Source organism: Dermatophagoides pteronyssinus, unplaced genomic scaffold (genome assembly GCF_027571235.1).
Source record: "Dermatophagoides pteronyssinus isolate colony J.1.1.1.1 unplaced genomic scaffold, Derpt_VIB-CSIC_2022.12 sq0002, whole genome shotgun sequence".
NCBI lineage: Eukaryota > Metazoa > Arthropoda > Arachnida > Sarcoptiformes > Pyroglyphidae > Dermatophagoides > Dermatophagoides pteronyssinus.
Window position 1 is genome coordinate 1,654,541 of NW_027461526.1, and position 17,315 is coordinate 1,671,855.

The 17,315-nt window shown below is 28.4% G+C and overlaps 2 protein-coding genes across 3 annotated transcripts; one reads left to right on the forward strand and one right to left on the reverse strand.

Moving 5' to 3' along the window:
• Positions 1-1,163: 1,163 nt before the first annotated feature.
• On the forward strand, positions 1,164-4,312 carry LOC113789069 (uncharacterized). The gene is made up of 4 exons (XM_027338560.2): positions 1,164-1,596; positions 1,668-1,708; positions 2,947-3,055; positions 3,155-4,312. The coding sequence occupies exons 1-4, from the start codon at positions 1,426-1,428 to the stop codon at positions 3,320-3,322; spliced, it is 489 nt and encodes a 162-aa protein (XP_027194361.1). The 5' UTR covers positions 1,164-1,425; the 3' UTR covers positions 3,323-4,312.
• A 321-nt stretch (positions 4,313-4,633) lies between these two features.
• Positions 4,634-17,215, reverse strand: LOC113791182 (metabotropic glutamate receptor 2-like). Of its 2 annotated transcripts, XM_027340924.2 has the most exons (9): positions 16,159-17,215; positions 16,028-16,093; positions 13,494-13,583; positions 12,830-13,119; positions 9,352-9,548; positions 7,567-8,208; positions 7,373-7,495; positions 6,280-7,301; positions 4,634-6,213 (listed from the first exon to the last, which is right to left on the reverse strand). In XM_027340924.2, the coding sequence occupies exons 1-9, from the start codon at positions 16,462-16,464 to the stop codon at positions 5,131-5,133; spliced, it is 3,819 nt and encodes a 1,272-aa protein (XP_027196725.2). In that variant the 5' UTR covers positions 16,465-17,215; the 3' UTR covers positions 4,634-5,130. The 2 variants fall into 2 exon arrangements, with proteins under 2 accessions (XP_027196725.2, XP_027196732.2); XM_027340931.2 differs by lacking the exons at positions 12,830-13,119; positions 13,494-13,583; positions 16,028-16,093; positions 16,159-17,215 and adding an exon at positions 10,287-10,358.
• Between the last annotated feature and the right edge of the window lie 100 nt (positions 17,216-17,315).

Consider the following 17,315-nt stretch of genomic DNA (forward strand, 5'->3'; position numbering starts at 1 on the left):
TATTCATCATCATCATCATCATCATCAACATTAATCAACAATATAAATGAAAAAATGAAAATCTTTACTCTGATTTCTTTGGTGAACATTATTTTACTCGAAGAAAAATCTCAATGAACTTCCTTACTCCCCTCAATTTTCATAGAAGAAAGACAGACATTCAAAAAAACGAGCATTTCGTTACCCAATTTATACTTTAAAAGTATTACAATGAGTATTTGCGGCCTGATGATTTCTTTCAGATTTAATTGGAAAATAATTAAGAATTCAAAAGAATTATATATAAAAAATTGCAATTTCGATAGCCAATGTTTATCATAAGGAAATAGCAGATTATACTAATTAAAACTAGACAATTATAATTATGAAAACAATGATGATAATTCTTCAAATTATCCACAACAACAACGACAACTCGAAAAAAAATGAAAAACGATTAAGCAAACATCCTTCATTTCATCTTCATTTCACTGCCTGGTTTGACCTGGAATTTGAAACTGAAAACAAAATGTTCATTTATCGTAAGAAGGCAAATTTTATCTGATCAAATATTTTGCGAGGTCAAATTTCACATTAAAAAAAATAGTTATCATTTTTTTCACATTCCGTTTGTTTGTTTGTTGTTGATCAATTGTTTTTCTGGCCCGAAATTTTTTTCCGTAAAATATTTTCGGGCCACACACGCGTTCAGGCTTAAGTGTCATCCTTTTTTTTTCTAAATACTGATTTGAATCAACATGTTAAAAAATTAAAACGAAGAAAAAAAATTCATGCAAAAACAAACGTTTCGATTATTATTTTCCAAACCTATTCGACCCGAATCATTTACAAAACAAAACAAAGCAAAAAAAAACGATAAAGATTTTTCAGTTATTGCAAAAGAGATAAATTGAGAGCCACGAATAACACACAATACGAAAAAAAAGTTCTTTTGACTCGGGAAAAAATCGGGAAAGAGAGTCGGGTAAATCCTATTTCTTTCTTCTTCTTGTCGTTGATGATATTGAGGATTCACATGATGATGATGATGATGATAGCGTGATGTGACGATCATCACGACAACAAATGAAAATGAAAAATTTAAATAACCGAATGTTAAAAAAATGTTATTGCCTGAATTCGAAAGTGAGAAATATTGAAAGAGTGAAAGGAAGAGAGAGAGAAAAAAAGAAATTCAAACAAGAAAGTTCTTCATGACAATACCGAGAGATAATGAAATCATCATCATTCGCGGGATATAAAAACTTGACCATCACGATGATTCGGGCACCATTCGTTTCCATTCCATTATCAAATTCGTGTCATCACTAGTGTATTAGTGGTTATTTTTTTCAGTGAGCTGTATTTCTGTGTGTTCATCAATTTTCATTTCATTTAAATTATTTGAAAAAATTCTAAAAACCCAATTCAAAAAATCAAATAAATATGGCTTCATCAACGTATCGTAACCGTATGGCATCGGGATTATTTTTGCTTGCCATCATTGTATTGGAAATTGTATTGATTTCCGATAATATCACATCCGTTCAGGCTGGTAAAAAGAAGAAAATTATGAAGAAAATCAAAGAAATGTTACCAATGATGATGATGATGATGGTATGTATTGTGTTTTATTTGAATTTCTTTATAAAAAAACTTTTTTAAAATTTGAATTCTCAATTTTACAGGGCAAAAAGAAAATGATCATTCCAGTTCCCATACCTATTCCGTAAGTTTTTTTTTCTGTCAATTTTATTTCGTTTCCTTTAAATTTACTTTACGATCGATTACAATGAATCCCTTATCTTTCCTATTTATCCTGGTCATTTTGTTTGTTTATTTTTTTTCCTACCTGGTTGATGGTTTATTTATTAATTGTTATTGTTTTTTATTTCTTATGTTTTTTCCCGGTTACTTTATTCCCACATAACGATTGCATCTGTGTGTATTCGTGCATTTTTTCATACATTTGTGTGCATACTTTTAAATGGTTATGTGCTTTATTGAATGTGTCCGCAAAAAAAACAAACAAACAATATTTACCCAACCAAACCAAATAATTATCCTCCTGTTCTTCTGCTTCTTGTTCTTGTCCTTGTTATTCACCAAAAAAATCCTCCTCGAAATCTTACTTCTTCCAACTTGACCTTTTGACCATCTATCACTCTACTATTCTTCATTTCGAATGAATAAATCCTAAACAAAACAAAAATCGAATTATCAATTAATATGATCAGAATGAAAGAAAGTGGTGGTTGTTGTTATGGTGGTGGTGGCGATTATGGCATGGGAGGCGGAGGAGGAGGTTATTAAAACCAACGAAAAAATTGGTACCACTTATCCACAATAATCAGATCATTTAAAATCGTTAAATTTTATTTAGTTAATCATTATTAATGTTTTATTATTCATCAACCAAAACCTCATCATATTCCATATATTACCTTTCCTCATTTATTTTGTCTCATTTGTTTTTCTATTCCTCTCTTTCACTTTCTTATTCATCAAAACCAAAAAACATCAACAAATCAATGATCAATTTCATCGCGATCATGTTATTGATTTTCTCTCATCCTCTCCCTTCTTCTCTTCCTCTTCTTTCCATCTTACCGTTGCTTCTTTTTCTTCTTCGCTTGCTACCTTACTTCAAAATTTCATTTCTATAAAAAAATACTATCCTGTCAATCATTGATTGAAATGATTAAAAAAATCAAAACAAACTCATTTAATCATGTCTGAACAAACATAACATAATTAATTGGTAATATAATTATAATTTTAATTATTATTATTATTTTCTCGTTCAATCCAAACCGTGTCCATTTAATCACATCTTTCCCAAAAACCCTTTTATCCAATATGTTCTTTGCATTTATTCTTATCAATCCAAAAAAATTTCACATCCTTCATATTCTTCAATCATTTCAACAACAAAAAAAAACAAAATAAACAAAACAAATCAAACAGAATGAAAGATGAAGGTGGTGATAGCTATGGAGGTGGTGGAGGTTACGGTGGTGGAGATGATTGTGGTGGCGGTTATGGCGGAGGTGGTGGAGGCGGATGTGGTGGCAAGGTAATCATTTATTTGCAAATTATTGATTTTGATTCTAATGAATAATAATTTATTTTTATTTTTCACTATACTTTTTAACTTTTTTTTAATCAATTGCAGAAAATTCAACTAACATTAGATATGCCTGACATGGGTATGGGTGGTATGGATAAATTTGGTGGAATGATGGATGGTATAAAAGATATGATGGGCGATATGATGAACAAAATGCCTAAAATGAGCATGAGTGGTAGTGATTGTGGAGGTGGAGGTGGAGGTGGATACTAAAATTAAAATGATCCAATTTCGCTAAATCCTGAAAATTCAGAAGAATGTCTTTTTTGTATTGTTTCAAACCGAATGAATCGATAATAATTCAAGCTCACTTATGAATGAACACCTCTCTCTCTCTCTCGATTTTCTTTCATGCTCATTATCATTGTCATCATCATCATCATTACCATTTTTTTTGGCCATGCTCATCATCATTGTCCATTTCGCCATCATCCTAATCATTATTGTCAGCGTTTCTTGTCCTCATCATCATCATTTATCATCATCATCCTCATCAACATCATATTCTTTTTTCACTATCAAATAGCTGGTTTATTTGAGTCCTAATAATTACGCAAATGTTCATATTATCAATTGCAATGTCTTTGCCGTTTTTTTTCCTTCACTCTCTCTCAATCGAAAATCCTTTCCTTTTCCCTTTCATCTGCTTTTTCCAATTCCCTTTTCTTTTTTTATGCTGTCTTCCCATTTCAGTGGCTGGACTAAAGATGAAGAAGTTTTTTGCTCATCCTTTTCCTATTCCTTTCCCATTACAGCTTTAAAAAAATTATTTCGGTGACCTTAAATTTCTATCTAAATCATAAATTCTTTATAACAAAATATCCCTACTCGAATTCCCAACACATTTCCTTCTTATTTTTTCCCTTCTGAATCCAAAATCTCAAACACACTGTGGTATCCATCAAAAATTTTTCCAATCCGATCAAAATTGAAAAATTTTCTAGTGCTTTAAAATAGTTAATGTTTTCTTTCTTTTTTTTTACAAAATAATTTGTGTCAAAAAATTTGTTTTGTTTCATTTTTTCAATTCTTATTCCTTGCCAAATGTAATAGGTTTCTTTGCTAAGGAATCTTCTTCTTCTCCTATAAATCTATCTATCTGAATTATGCCAATTCATCATTGTCCTCTATAAATTATTATCCCTTTTTCCTTTTTCGTCAAATAAAATAGTCCCTTATTTTTTTCAATTATTCAAATTTTCACCCCCTATCGAATTTCCATTTCCCAATAAAAAACGTCTCATTATTTTTCATCGATGCTCATTACCATCATAATCATATACATCAATGATCCATCAATATAAATCCTCATCTTCATCAAAATCGTCATTGTCATCATCATCATCATCATCCTCATCATTCAATCATTTCCTGGTTCATTGTTTTCTTTTCCTGTTTTTTTTTCAATCATTCATTTTTTCTGTTGTTGTTGTTCTGTTTAAATTTGCAAAGAAATTGTTGAAACTTTTTTTCTTTGAAATTTTTTTATTATTTTTATTTTTTATGGAAAATTGTTTTTTCTTTACATTTTTTTTCTTCTTCATTTGTTTGTTCTGTTTGTTTTGTTTACTGTGGAAATAAATAAAATAAAATACATTTATGTATGTATGGAAAAAATACAGTATTTTTTAAATAGAAAACAATTTCTTGATTCACCCGAAACGAAACGGAATTTTTTTTATTATTATTGTTTTTAATAAAATTTTTTTTTCATAGAAAAAAAGTAACTGTATCCGAAAACGATATCCAAACAATGAATATTGTTGGTTATATAAAAAAATAAATAACTTAGAAAACAAACAAACCAAAAAAGAAAATTCAATTGGTTTTTCAGCATCATCATCGTCATCATCATTAATATTGGTTGTAGATTGATGATGAACAACAGAAACAGTAATAAAACAATCAAATCTAAGAATACTTTTCCATATGCAGGTAAATTGGAATGATCTAGAAAAAACTGATGAAAAACGTGCTTAAGTGTGTCGATCAATTACTATGATGTTGATATTTTATGTCATTCAATCATTGTTCATCATTGTATCATCAACTATTGTTGTTTGAGTATGTGAATTATTTGTTGAATCATTTATTGTAGATGTTGGTGATGATAAATTATCATCCAAATGAATTGATGGCCAACATTTATGTGCATGTTTCAATACAGCTTTTGTATTATGTTTTTTTATCGTAATTAAATCATTATTCAATGGAGATTGAATTGATGATGGCGAAACTATCAACGACATTGATGATGAATTTGATTGATTTGATGATGAATTTGAAGTGGATGATGTTGTAGATGATAGTGATGATGATAATGAACTATGGAATTCATTTTTAGCTTTACCATTCGTAATGATTGCTGCACAAGCTGATTGTGAACGTTGAGTGAAATGTTTTTCATTGGGAATTGATATTTGATTTTCGTAAATAATTGAATTTTCATTATTTCCAGCTTCACAATCATTTTTTTCTTCAGAAATTGATAATTTATCTGGCATCGATGCGATACTACCTCTTTTCAATCGGGAATCATTTAATCTAAGCGAATGATTATCATTATTTTTTGGAATTGTTATATTCATAGATTTCATTGATATTGCAGTCAATGCTGTTGTTGTTGTATCAATATCTGATGATATTGAATATGGTTCAATCATTATGACTTGTTTATCATTAAAATTTGCACTGCCATTACAATCAATATTGTTGATTGTCATGATTGTTGATGTTTCATCATTAGATGCCATCATCATCATTTTTGAAGTATTTGTTGAATTTTTGATCGAATTACCATTCGCAACATTGGTGTTGATATCGATATTGTTATTGTTTTTATCATGATCAATTGTTTCATTAATCATTGCTGTAATTATTTGACCATCGGTACTAGCTGTACTTGGCCGTGAAGAATGATATCGTTGTTTGGGCATTTCATGACTGTTACTTCGATGATGATGATTATGATTATGATTATGATGATGATGGTGATGATGATGACGATGATGAGCTACTGGCATATTAAAAACCAAAGATCGATGTCCGCCGCACATGACAGTTTCACGTGTATTTTTCTCCGGTTTTAGCAATGCGATATACATCTACGAACGTTTTTTTATAAATAAAATAAAGATATATAAAGATTGAATTTGTTTTCTATTATTTACCTTAGGCACAAATAGGCAGCATAATTGTACGGCACCTGACACACTCAACAATGATGATAAAGTGATAGCCCGTAATGGTGTAGTTGTCGAAAGCATCACATATAATGGCAAAAATGCAAACCAGACGACACAGGTTGTATAATTGGTGAATGTTATATATCGTGCTTCGTTAAAACCTTCGGGACATTTTCTCGTTTTGAATGCATAAACAGTACAAAAACCAATCAATATGAATGGATAAATCAGACTAATCAGATAGCTAAGATGATCAGATCTACTACAGATGAGCCATGCAATTTCACGATTAGAATATACTAATTTTATATCTGGTGGTGTATGAAAAAACCAGAATATATTGATTAGTATCTGGACTGATATTAGCAAAAAGGTGATAACCAATTGCGATTGCGGTGAAGTGAATTTGGGTTTTTGACAACTACGATGTGTGAATATTCGGCTAATGCGATTCGTTTTGGTAACTATGGCCGCATAACATATGGTATAACAAAATCCGAGAAAAAATCTTGTCAATCCACATGTTAATGGTGTTGGTTTTGCCAATATCACAAATGTAGCAGCAAACGAAAGAAAAATACCCGACAAATGTAGATTACTTAATTCACGGCCACTGGCTTTTATGATTGGCGTTTCGGCATAACAGAAAAAGACAATCCACGTGCTTATTGTTGCTAGCATGCCAGTAATAGCAAATATAATTGCTGATATGGTCCACCATTCGGTCCAGCTCAGATAAATAGTCGGTACCAAATGACATTTTGTTTTATTAACATCCGGTATCGTTCCCAATGGACATTCTTCGCAATGAAATTCATCCAATAGGTATTGATATTGCGAACAATTTGTACATAGCCAACAGCATGTATCACCTTCAAGTTGAAGTTTTGCCTGACCCTTTGTACATGGTTCGGAACAGAATGATTTTGGAAATCGATGCATATCATGCTTGAATTGCAATAATTTCATCTCTAATTTCAGTCTTACTTTATTGTCATTCTCGTTAACTATATATTTAGTTATGAAATAAAAAATTATTCAAATTAATTTGTGAATATTCATAAACAATTTTACTTACTTATATAGTTACCGACTGGACGCCATTGATATGAACCATTAGAAAGCCGTTGAAAATTAACAATTGTATAACGAGGTGGTGCATCCCCATTATTTTGGAAACGAAATAGTCGTCCTCCTTCATCTAATATATCATATGGGAAAAGTTTTCATCATCGTTTGACAATGGTTAATGATTTATCGATAAAATCTCACCTCGAAACTGTACTTTTTTCAGTTGTTCAATCATATATTCACCACTGATAATTAACTCTTTCATTTCATCACATAATCCAGCAGTACCATTGCAAACATTTTGATGAATATGATTCAATGTCATTGCAAATGAATAGAATGCATCACGAACAAAATGCAATGATGGTGATTGTTGAAGGTGTTGATAATGTTGATGTTCAGTTACATCTAATTTCAACGATTGATTACAGTAGGCCATATCGGGAGATTCTTTTGATTCCGATTCTGAATCCGTTGACAAGGTTGTCGTACCACTATCAATATTCATATTATCTAATGATTCATCAATCATTAGTTTACATCTAAAATGACGTTCCCAGAATTCACGAAACCAGGGATTTAAACGATTACGTTCAGCTGGAAAATCCGGACGTAATGAGCGAAAATAATCGGCAAAACCGCCAAGTGGATAATGTAATGGTGTAACTGATATTGTTCCTTCGACCACCGGTTCAAGACCATGCACAACAAAATCACGGCAACACCAAGCATCGGATGCAATCCAAATAAAACGATCTAAACGGCCACCATTTTTGTTCAAACGTCGCTTTGCTGCTTTCATAATCTTTCGGGCTACATGTGGATCGGTGTAAACAATAACAACTGATAAAGAAAAAAGTTGAAAATTTTTGAAATGATCACAGGAAAGCGATTTTCTTATCAAAAATAAAAATTTATGTTGCTCAACTGTGAAACTTATGAAAATGAATAATTCTCATCAATCAATCATTATATCATGACGGCAATAATTTCGAATAATGTGAATTCATACATATAACAATGATCATGATATACATTTCTCATCATAACAAATTCAATAAAATTAGTTGATACTAATGTTTCCAAACATCGCCCAACGAAAATTAATCGATGATCGTATCAATCATTCAATATTTAGGCGGAAATTGTTGATGTTTTTTTCGCTACTGAATAAATTATTACTTGTATATCGACTATAGAATTATTTGTGGGCTCAAACTTTTTGTTTAGATAAAAAATAATACAAATTCTCTTCTTGTGTTTGTTTTTTCTTTTGATCTGATGTAAGACTGTAAGTTTGTTTTTTTTTGCATTTTTCAGGCTACTATGTATTGTCGATTGAAAAAGTTTCTGATTTTCAAATAAATCACATAAGGAAAATATTTGGATAATTTGATACGAATCATATAGAATATTTGGCGCTAATGATGTTGGGCGCGATTTTCATTCTTTTTCAAATTATTTTCTGAAATTGAAGTTTTAATATAGTTTTTTTTTGTTAAATCAAATGGAAATCTTGTAGATTTAGAAAATAAATAAAGATAGAGATTTGTTTTAATGTGAGGTAAATTGAATTTTGTTTTTTTATTTATGGGCTTGATTTGGAGACTTTTTTCTCTTTTATTCTTCTGATGAATCGTAATGATGTGCAAGATGATACTGTGTACTTTATGGTTAAACAGAACAATTCTTATATACTTTAAAATTCAAATTGGAAATTCTATTAGTTTCCCTCCCAAATTCTGTCAAATATTGTGTCGGTAATATCATGTTTTTTTTACTTAGATTTAATCATCAATTCAGATATTTGAGAAACATCAAAACTTTTTTGAGAAAATAATGATAAGATAGAGAAAAATTTTATTTTGAAGAATTTTCTTTTTCTTTCTGTATTTTATCAACGACAAAAACAACAATAACAACAAAAATTCCAAGACTTTCAATTGCAACTTGAAAAAACTGACTTCAATTCAAATTACAACATACCTCTGGCATTTATTTTATGCATCAATGTTGTTATCAAATTATCATAATCAATTTGTCGAAAACGTTCAACATTGATTGCCTGTGGTGATGATAAACATATATTATATCGTGCAGCTGCTGTTGTCAATAGATCATAGCCATTATTGCCATATTCCGTATCCGAATAAACAACCGAAACGTATGTCCAATTGAATTTTCTATAGAAAAAAATAAATAATAATCAGAATTTTATTCCATGAATTTTCAATATTAAAGTTATGTAATCGTCAGACTGGATGTATGTATAAATTATAGAAAATGTTCCACAATTTTGTTGTCATTTCAAAAAAAATCTGTTTAAAAAAATATTCAAATTAGCATCTAGCATCTGTTATGGAATTTTCAATTGCAAAAAAAATCTGTCATTACCTTCGTTAAATCGATGATTTAGGCAAAAACCCACTCACATGTGCACAAATAGATGTTTAGTTTCCGTATACAAAGATTTTATTAAAAACTTCAAATTTATATGAATCGATTGTGTAAAAATAAAAACTCATAAATCATGAGAAAATAGACATTTTTTTCTTTTGTTTGTTTGCCTAATGTATGAATATTTTCCATAGTTTAGTAGAATGTTCTATGAAGAAAAGAAAACCTACGATCTGATATTTGAGACATTTTTTTCCTCTCATGGTTCCTATGAATTTTATTTTACCAATTGTTGTTGTTGTTGTTCCAATTCTAATGAAATTGATGCCATATCTAAATCTAAGAAGCTTTTCGTTAATAACGTTAATGCTTTGGACAAACAAACAATAACAACTAAAAAAAATTCTTATGCTTATGAAGATGAAAAGACATAATTTTTCGATTAATAACAATACAACAATCTTTCATCATCATTAAACTTGATACTCAAAATCTTAACTGTAATAAAAGATAAAGTACCATACTTTTTCATACGAAACTTCTATTTGCATAAATATTCAATGAACATTATTGTTTTTTTTTGTTTTTGTTTAGAGGGGAACAGATGGGGAAAGAGTGAGTAAGAGAAATCAAATAAAAATACAGTAGTGAAAAAAGCTTGTTCATACACACTTCTTGTCCGTTATGATATATGTATCAAGTGTACTGATTCTTTTCATTTCCAATTATGAATTTTTAATTATGAATATTCAATTTTTAGAATAATCATCATTTACAAATATTATGTAAATATTATTAGTTATTTATTAATCATTATCTAATGTATTGTAAGAAGAGAAAAAAATCCTAATAATAAATTATTGATTGGATTGCATCATCTTGTTGAACTTTTGATAAAATGTTATGTTAAGATTTCAATAGTTTACAAAAGAAAATATTAATTACATTTTGTTGATGATAATAATTTTATAAATAAATGTCTATTGATTGTACAAAAAAAGATAAAAATATATTATGTCGATTTCATCAGTACTTAATAAGTAAAGTATATTTGAAAAGAAAAGAGAAGAAAACATCGCAAGGTTTCGTATATAAAATACATGACCGTATTTACTTTTTTAATGAAAAAAATAATATTCATTTTCATGCATGAATCGTTTTAATTTTCATCTTTAAAAAAATTCCATTAAAATGTGAACTTATCTCTTATTCTGGTAATTGTAATTTTTAATCATGTCTTGAAAAGAATTATACTTGGGATCCTCTTATTTTAAATTCCAACAATTCTTATGACTTGAATTCCTTCATATAACAACAGATAACAAAGCCATACAATTGATATTCCACACAATGTTTTGGTAGAAAACAAAAATCCTATTGTCTTAATATAGCTGACTGTAATGATTGGAATCTAAATCATTTTTTAATGATAAAAAGGGAATGTTTTTATTTAGCATTAAGTCAACCAAACTATTGTTGTTGTCAAATGTTTGACTATGAATAAATCAAGGTTTGATTTCGAAAAAAACCACAAAGGAATAATCATTCGATTGATATACTAAACCAAAAAATATAAAAAAAATCGATTAATGAAAAAAAATAGCAACAATCTCTTTTTTTTGTCCACAAGAGAATTGATCTCAATGTTTTCAAATTCGCAATCGATAATGCATTGATCCATATAATAAAATCGATACAAATCGGAATCAACAAAATCAACTTGTCGCCGGAAACACACATATATCATTGCATTCACGATGACAATGTTTCACATATTGTGCCAACATCAAAAAATAAATAAATAAATTGTAATAGATTTATCTATAGTCATACTGATAACGATTTATTCTATAAAATTCTCCAATTTGTTTGGTTTAGAAGAAAAAAAAATACAAATGATAATGATTATTTGTTTGATGTATATATGCCATCATGACGTATGCAATGATGATAACAATATATTATACATGGTTACTGTTCCAAATAAAATTCCTGTTCTTATTATTAATGTTGAAAATTAAAGAAAATTCTAACCTAATCAATGGTTACTGTTAATTTTATGATTATAACTTCGTAAATGTTTATTGATTTTTTTTCATGCTTCTTCTCTTTCCCATCTTATCTCTTTCTCTCTTTTTAATCTATGACCGATTGAGTCAGTAAATTGATAATTGTGTCAATATAATAATAATAATAATAATTCTTTGTCATATAAACATCAGATAAACACCAGAAATGAATTCACAAAAAAAAGTTAATTCATTTTTTTCTATATAATCAAAAAATTTATTACTATTTTTGTATCTGGTATGTCATTCGTTATTAAAATCGAACATTGATAAACTTTAATATGAACGAGAAAAAAAAACACTTTTAATTGAAAAAATTTTTGACATACATTTACTATTCCATTTAATTCAGTATATGCTACGGAAAAAAATGTTTCCATATTGTCCGAATAATATGGCCCGAAAACTTTTTCCTTTCGCAAGAAAAAATAATCCTTGCTAATATTTTAACAGCAATATTTTCAACAACATCAATATTGTTATTATTATTTGACATCAGAAAAAATTGATCCCATCATTCAATAATCAAGATAAAAAAGTTTTTTTTTTGACTTTATTCTTTCGTAAAAATTGAAGCTCAACATTGGCAATCGATCACTAGCCTAGAATCTATAATGGTTGCCTCTTTTTTGCCCAAAATAAAATAGATTTGTCATTGCTTGTCGAATCTAATTTGAATTAAAATCAATCAGGTTGATGTCATATATAGTATTATACAAAAAAAAGTCAAGAATTTCTATTATTTATTTCCATTCATTTTGCTAATGTATTGCACTTATATGTTTTTTGTTTTTTTTGTCAATGATTTGACAAGTGGAATCTCAATTATAATTGAGCTGAATTTTTTTCATCAGAATCAATATCCAATTGTTCTATATTTTTAATGATGAATACAATGTCATTGGCCCCTTTTGTGTAAATTTATCATTATTGATCAACTAATAAACTCATGAATATTCAAGTTTGAGATAAAGAATGAAAGAATATGAATAACTTGCCTTAGTATATCGATGATGGCATCTACTTGATTCGTATCTGATGGTACTGTGCGAAAAAAATATTGATAAAGTCGTTCATCCGATAATGTTGAACTAGTCGACATGTATGATACTTGTGGTATATGAAAAAGTCTCAATAGATTTGCCAATTGTAATGATATTTCACTTGATTGTCCACCAATAATACCAACTATACGATCTAGCTCACCATTTTTGTACAAAGCAGCCGAATGATCTTGACAATGAAATTCTGGTCGAATAAGACGTCTATTTGAACGAGCGACAAAACTCTGTTATATGTTTATTCCGAAATAATGATGATGGCACAATGTTTGTGTACACGAAGCAAATATTTGTATACAACAGAAAAAATAAAAAACAAAATGAGGTACTGTCAGAAAATAATTTACACATCATATATCAAATATTGGATTTGTAATGACATAATTGCTATTGAAATTAGCGATCAATTGAAATGATGAAATTCTGTTCATCATCATCATCATCATCGTTACCGAATTCATTATTAAAAAATGACTGAATTTAAAAATTTTCATCATTATTATTATTAAAATATTTGTAATGAAAGTGTTAGAAAACACCAAAAACAAACATAAAACCACATACAGAATAATAAACGAAATTGAAAAAAAACATGACTAACCTTGATAAAATCAATTGTCTGTTCCAAGGCATGATGAGGTGAATCACATGAATCCACAGCCAACGCTCCCAAGCGTATACCAGGCAATATCTATAATGTTGATGATGATGATAATGATAATAATGATGACGATGACGATGAAAATAGACAATGAATAAAATTATTGAATATAAAAGTAATAAACAATTTTTTTCTCATTTATAGTGTATAATTCTATCATTATTCTTTCATTCTTTATCATGTTTGTATGTGTAAATATTTCAACATATATTTACATTTTGGATTAAATCACAAATTTCAATTTATGTGTGTCAGGTACAATAACAAAAAAAAATCATATATTGCAAAAAAATGGAAAACTGGTTGCAAAACTAATTCGGAAAATGAATCCCACGTTGAAACGCAAATGTATGACGATTGAAAAAAAAGAACATTCGTTTTTCATTTAAATCATCACTGAATATTTTCACAGAGATTTATTCAGGATTTCCTATTCGATTTTTTATTTTGATTTTTTCCCAGATATTTTAAACAAAAAAAGAAAATATTTAAATGAAAATTGCAATGTTAACATTCGAAAGAAAAAAAAACGACAATTTTATTCAAACTAAAAAATATATACCATAATCCAGCCAAATAATTTCAATTCCAAAATGATAAACTGACAATCATTGAATTTCAATGTCAGTTGAATAAAAACATTAAATTATCATTAGTCTCAAAAATAGAGGAATATTCATGCTTGACAAATGTTCACACGTACTTGCATTCTTTGACCTAACAGAAAAAAATACCCCGAAGGAAATTTTATTTCAAAATTCACATTCGAAAACATATCTTTTTTAACAAAAAAATTCTTGGCGGAAATAATGTTTCATTGTTTCTATTAAAATCACGATTCATAACGAATTATTTAGACGATTTTTCTTTCTTTCAAATAACAGTAACATCACAAAAAAAAATCTAAAAATACATTCAAATGGAAAATATATGTGCAATCATTAGCAGCTAAATTTGGTATCTGGTAAATTTTAAATTTTTGTTTAAAAAAAACAAACTTAAAAATTGAAACAGGCATTCGACGAAGAATATAGTATCATATTTTGTTTGTATATTTGTTTCGAATATAGATTGAATGAAAGCAAAAAAAAAACATCAAAACAATTTAAATTTGGCAAATAATGATAAAAATCTTTAATTGAATGTTGTTTGTTTTGAGCATTTTTTCTTCTTCTTTTTTTTCGGTGTAATGTATGATCCGAAATCGTACAGGATTCTTAATCCGAAAAATTTTCCAAAATCAAAAACAAATAAGTCAAGATCATCTCTCATAAGTTAAATGTTATTTTATTGTATGATTGATGACCAAGATAAGTCGATCGATTTTAGATTTTAACTATTTCATAAGCAATCGGTTCTCGAAATTCGAAAATTGATCAACAATATCAATTTATCATTGTATCGGGACAAGTATACTTTCAAAGTCGATTCTATATTCTTCAACCATAGTTTTTAATTGTTTGTTGCGAATTGTTTGTTTGTTAGTTACAGTTTGTCGGTTCTGTACTGAAAATGTTTTGCAATTTTTTGTTATATTGGAATTTGAAATCGAAAAAAAATAGCAAAATCAAATAGAATTGGCTTAGGAATTTTTTCAAAATTGTTTTTTATAAAAAAGATAGAACATAGAAAAAATGATTGCGGCTAAAAGTTTTAAAATCAAAATCTTATACGGTATTATTTTTAAATTATTGACTTGGTCGATTTAACAGCATTAAAAATTTGAAATGAGAATTTAAAAAAAATTCAAGCATAAATTCTTTCTTTTTTTCGCAAAAATGGTGATTGTCATAAAGCTCGGGTATATAGAGAATCAAAAAGTTTTTTCTTTTTTTTTTTTTGGTACAAATTTTAAAATGAAATAGCATTTAAATTTGAGCAAACACAACCAATGTTTATTTCGGCCAATTTAATTCATTTTGATTTTTTAAAATATAATTTTTGACTACTTTTAAAAGTAATTAAAGTTGGTCTTATTTTTATGTGTATTCCAAGGGTGAGAAAACCTTGAAAATTGTTGTTATGTCGATAGGGGAAAAAATTCGTCATCATCATTAATTTCAATCCCCGTGTGTGTTGGTTAAATGAATGAGAATGTTTTTTATGTTTCACTAGAAAATTTCAACAAAAAAAAATTGTGCTACGATCAAAACAACAACAACAACAATTAGTTGCATAGAAGTTCTGGAATCGACAAAATTTATCTAACCAATTTCAAACACTTATTCTCATAAACTATTTTACATTGTTAAACTTTCCAGTTTTTTTTTTTTTGGTAAGGCGGCAGATTCGGATGCCATGTTTTTTCTCTGATATAAAAAAATCTGCTTATCATATTTCAATGTCGATTTTGTTTTTTTTGTTTGCCATATGATAATGTAATTTCGTTGCAGGAAAACATACAACCAAAAAACCCACAATTTTTCCAATCTCATTATTATTCAATTAAATTGTTTTTTTCATTATAAACTTACATTAGGATCATTATTGATTCGATCAAGAACGAAAATCATCGCTTCTAATTGTTGAATACCTTCTGACTATACGTCGAATATGAAAGAAAGCTTTAGATATTGATGATATTCATTCCCTTATAAAATCATACCTGCAAAACTCCACATGAATAATTTGTTGTATCATGTTGATGGATAGGGAATACAGCACCAAGCATAATATCACCCGGATATTCAGCCATTTGATTAGTTTTTTTTGGTTGTCGAGACAGTTCATCATTATTATTGATCGATCGAAGTAATCGTTTTGATTGATAATCATTCAATTTTAATGTTGTTTGTTTCATTTTGATTATCATTGTATTATCATAACAATTGCTCAATGAAGATGATATTAATATCATCAAAAATATGAAAACAATGTTTCCAAAATGGAATTTGTTTTTCACATTCATCATCAATACTGTTGATCGTCACAAAAAATTTTATTATTGTATTTATCATGATTTGCAAAATTTATTCAATAAAAATGGCCATAAATTGAGGAAATCATTCGATGAAATTATAACGGCCAATTAAAAACTTTAATATGTAACACATTTCTTTCACAAACTAATAATAATAATATACGATTTCAACCAGAGCAATTCTCCATAAATTAATGATTAGCATTATTAAATCAAAGCAGATTAAAATCGAAAAAAGAAGCTTTTCAAACGTTCAAACATATTAACAATGCATAAAAATAATATAACGAAATAATTTGTTAAAGATAATGCAATGAAATTAATATTATCATATCAGAAATATAATCTTTGATTCTCATCACAAACACAAACATAAATGCACAGAAACTGATGTTATTAATAAAACCATAAAAAATTTTCAAGTTATTTTTTCTTTGCGCCACCAAGCAAATAATATTTTGGTCCTGTGTTCTTGATCAGGACTGGTCGAATATATCGGTTGTTTTAAGTTCCTGTTTTAGATCCACGATATTGTGCCTATCTCTATTTTTTTTGTTGTTGCTTCTATACAGTGCAGAATTTTCTATCGACGCACGAATCTACATACTAAATGAGAAAAAAACATGTTCAGTGGGTTTATATGATATGATATGGCTGTCAAGTTTTTTTCGATTATGGCGCCCGCGCCAGAATCGAAAATTCAACTATTTTTTTATTGCCTTCGCCATGCCCAAATAATAGTAAGTATGACAGTTGGCCATCATTTCAGAATGATTCAAGATCTCAAATTACATTTTCTTCATTTCTTACATTTGATTTATACACAACATATAATAATCATC

Bases quoted from the DNA above. Each gene is read 5' to 3' on its own strand.
- LOC113791182 (XM_027340924.2), bottom strand. From the start codon at position 16,464: ATGATGAATGTGAAAAACAAATTCCATTTTGGAAACATTGTTTTCATA. The intron at 16,094-16,158 runs GTATGATTTTAT...TTCGACGTATAG, and splicing joins ATTCATGTGGAGTTTTGCAG to TCAGAAGGTATTCAACAATT. The intron at 7,302-7,372 runs GTAAGTAAAATT...CTAAATATATAG, and splicing joins TCCAGTCGGTAACTATATAA to TTAACGAGAATGACAATAAA.
- LOC113789069 (XM_027338560.2), top strand. From the start codon at position 1,426: ATGGCTTCATCAACGTATCGTAACCGTATGGCATCGGGATTATTTTTG. The intron at 1,597-1,667 runs GTATGTATTGTG...TCAATTTTACAG, and splicing joins CAATGATGATGATGATGATG to GGCAAAAAGAAAATGATCAT. The intron at 3,056-3,154 runs GTAATCATTTAT...AATCAATTGCAG, and splicing joins GAGGCGGATGTGGTGGCAAG to AAAATTCAACTAACATTAGA.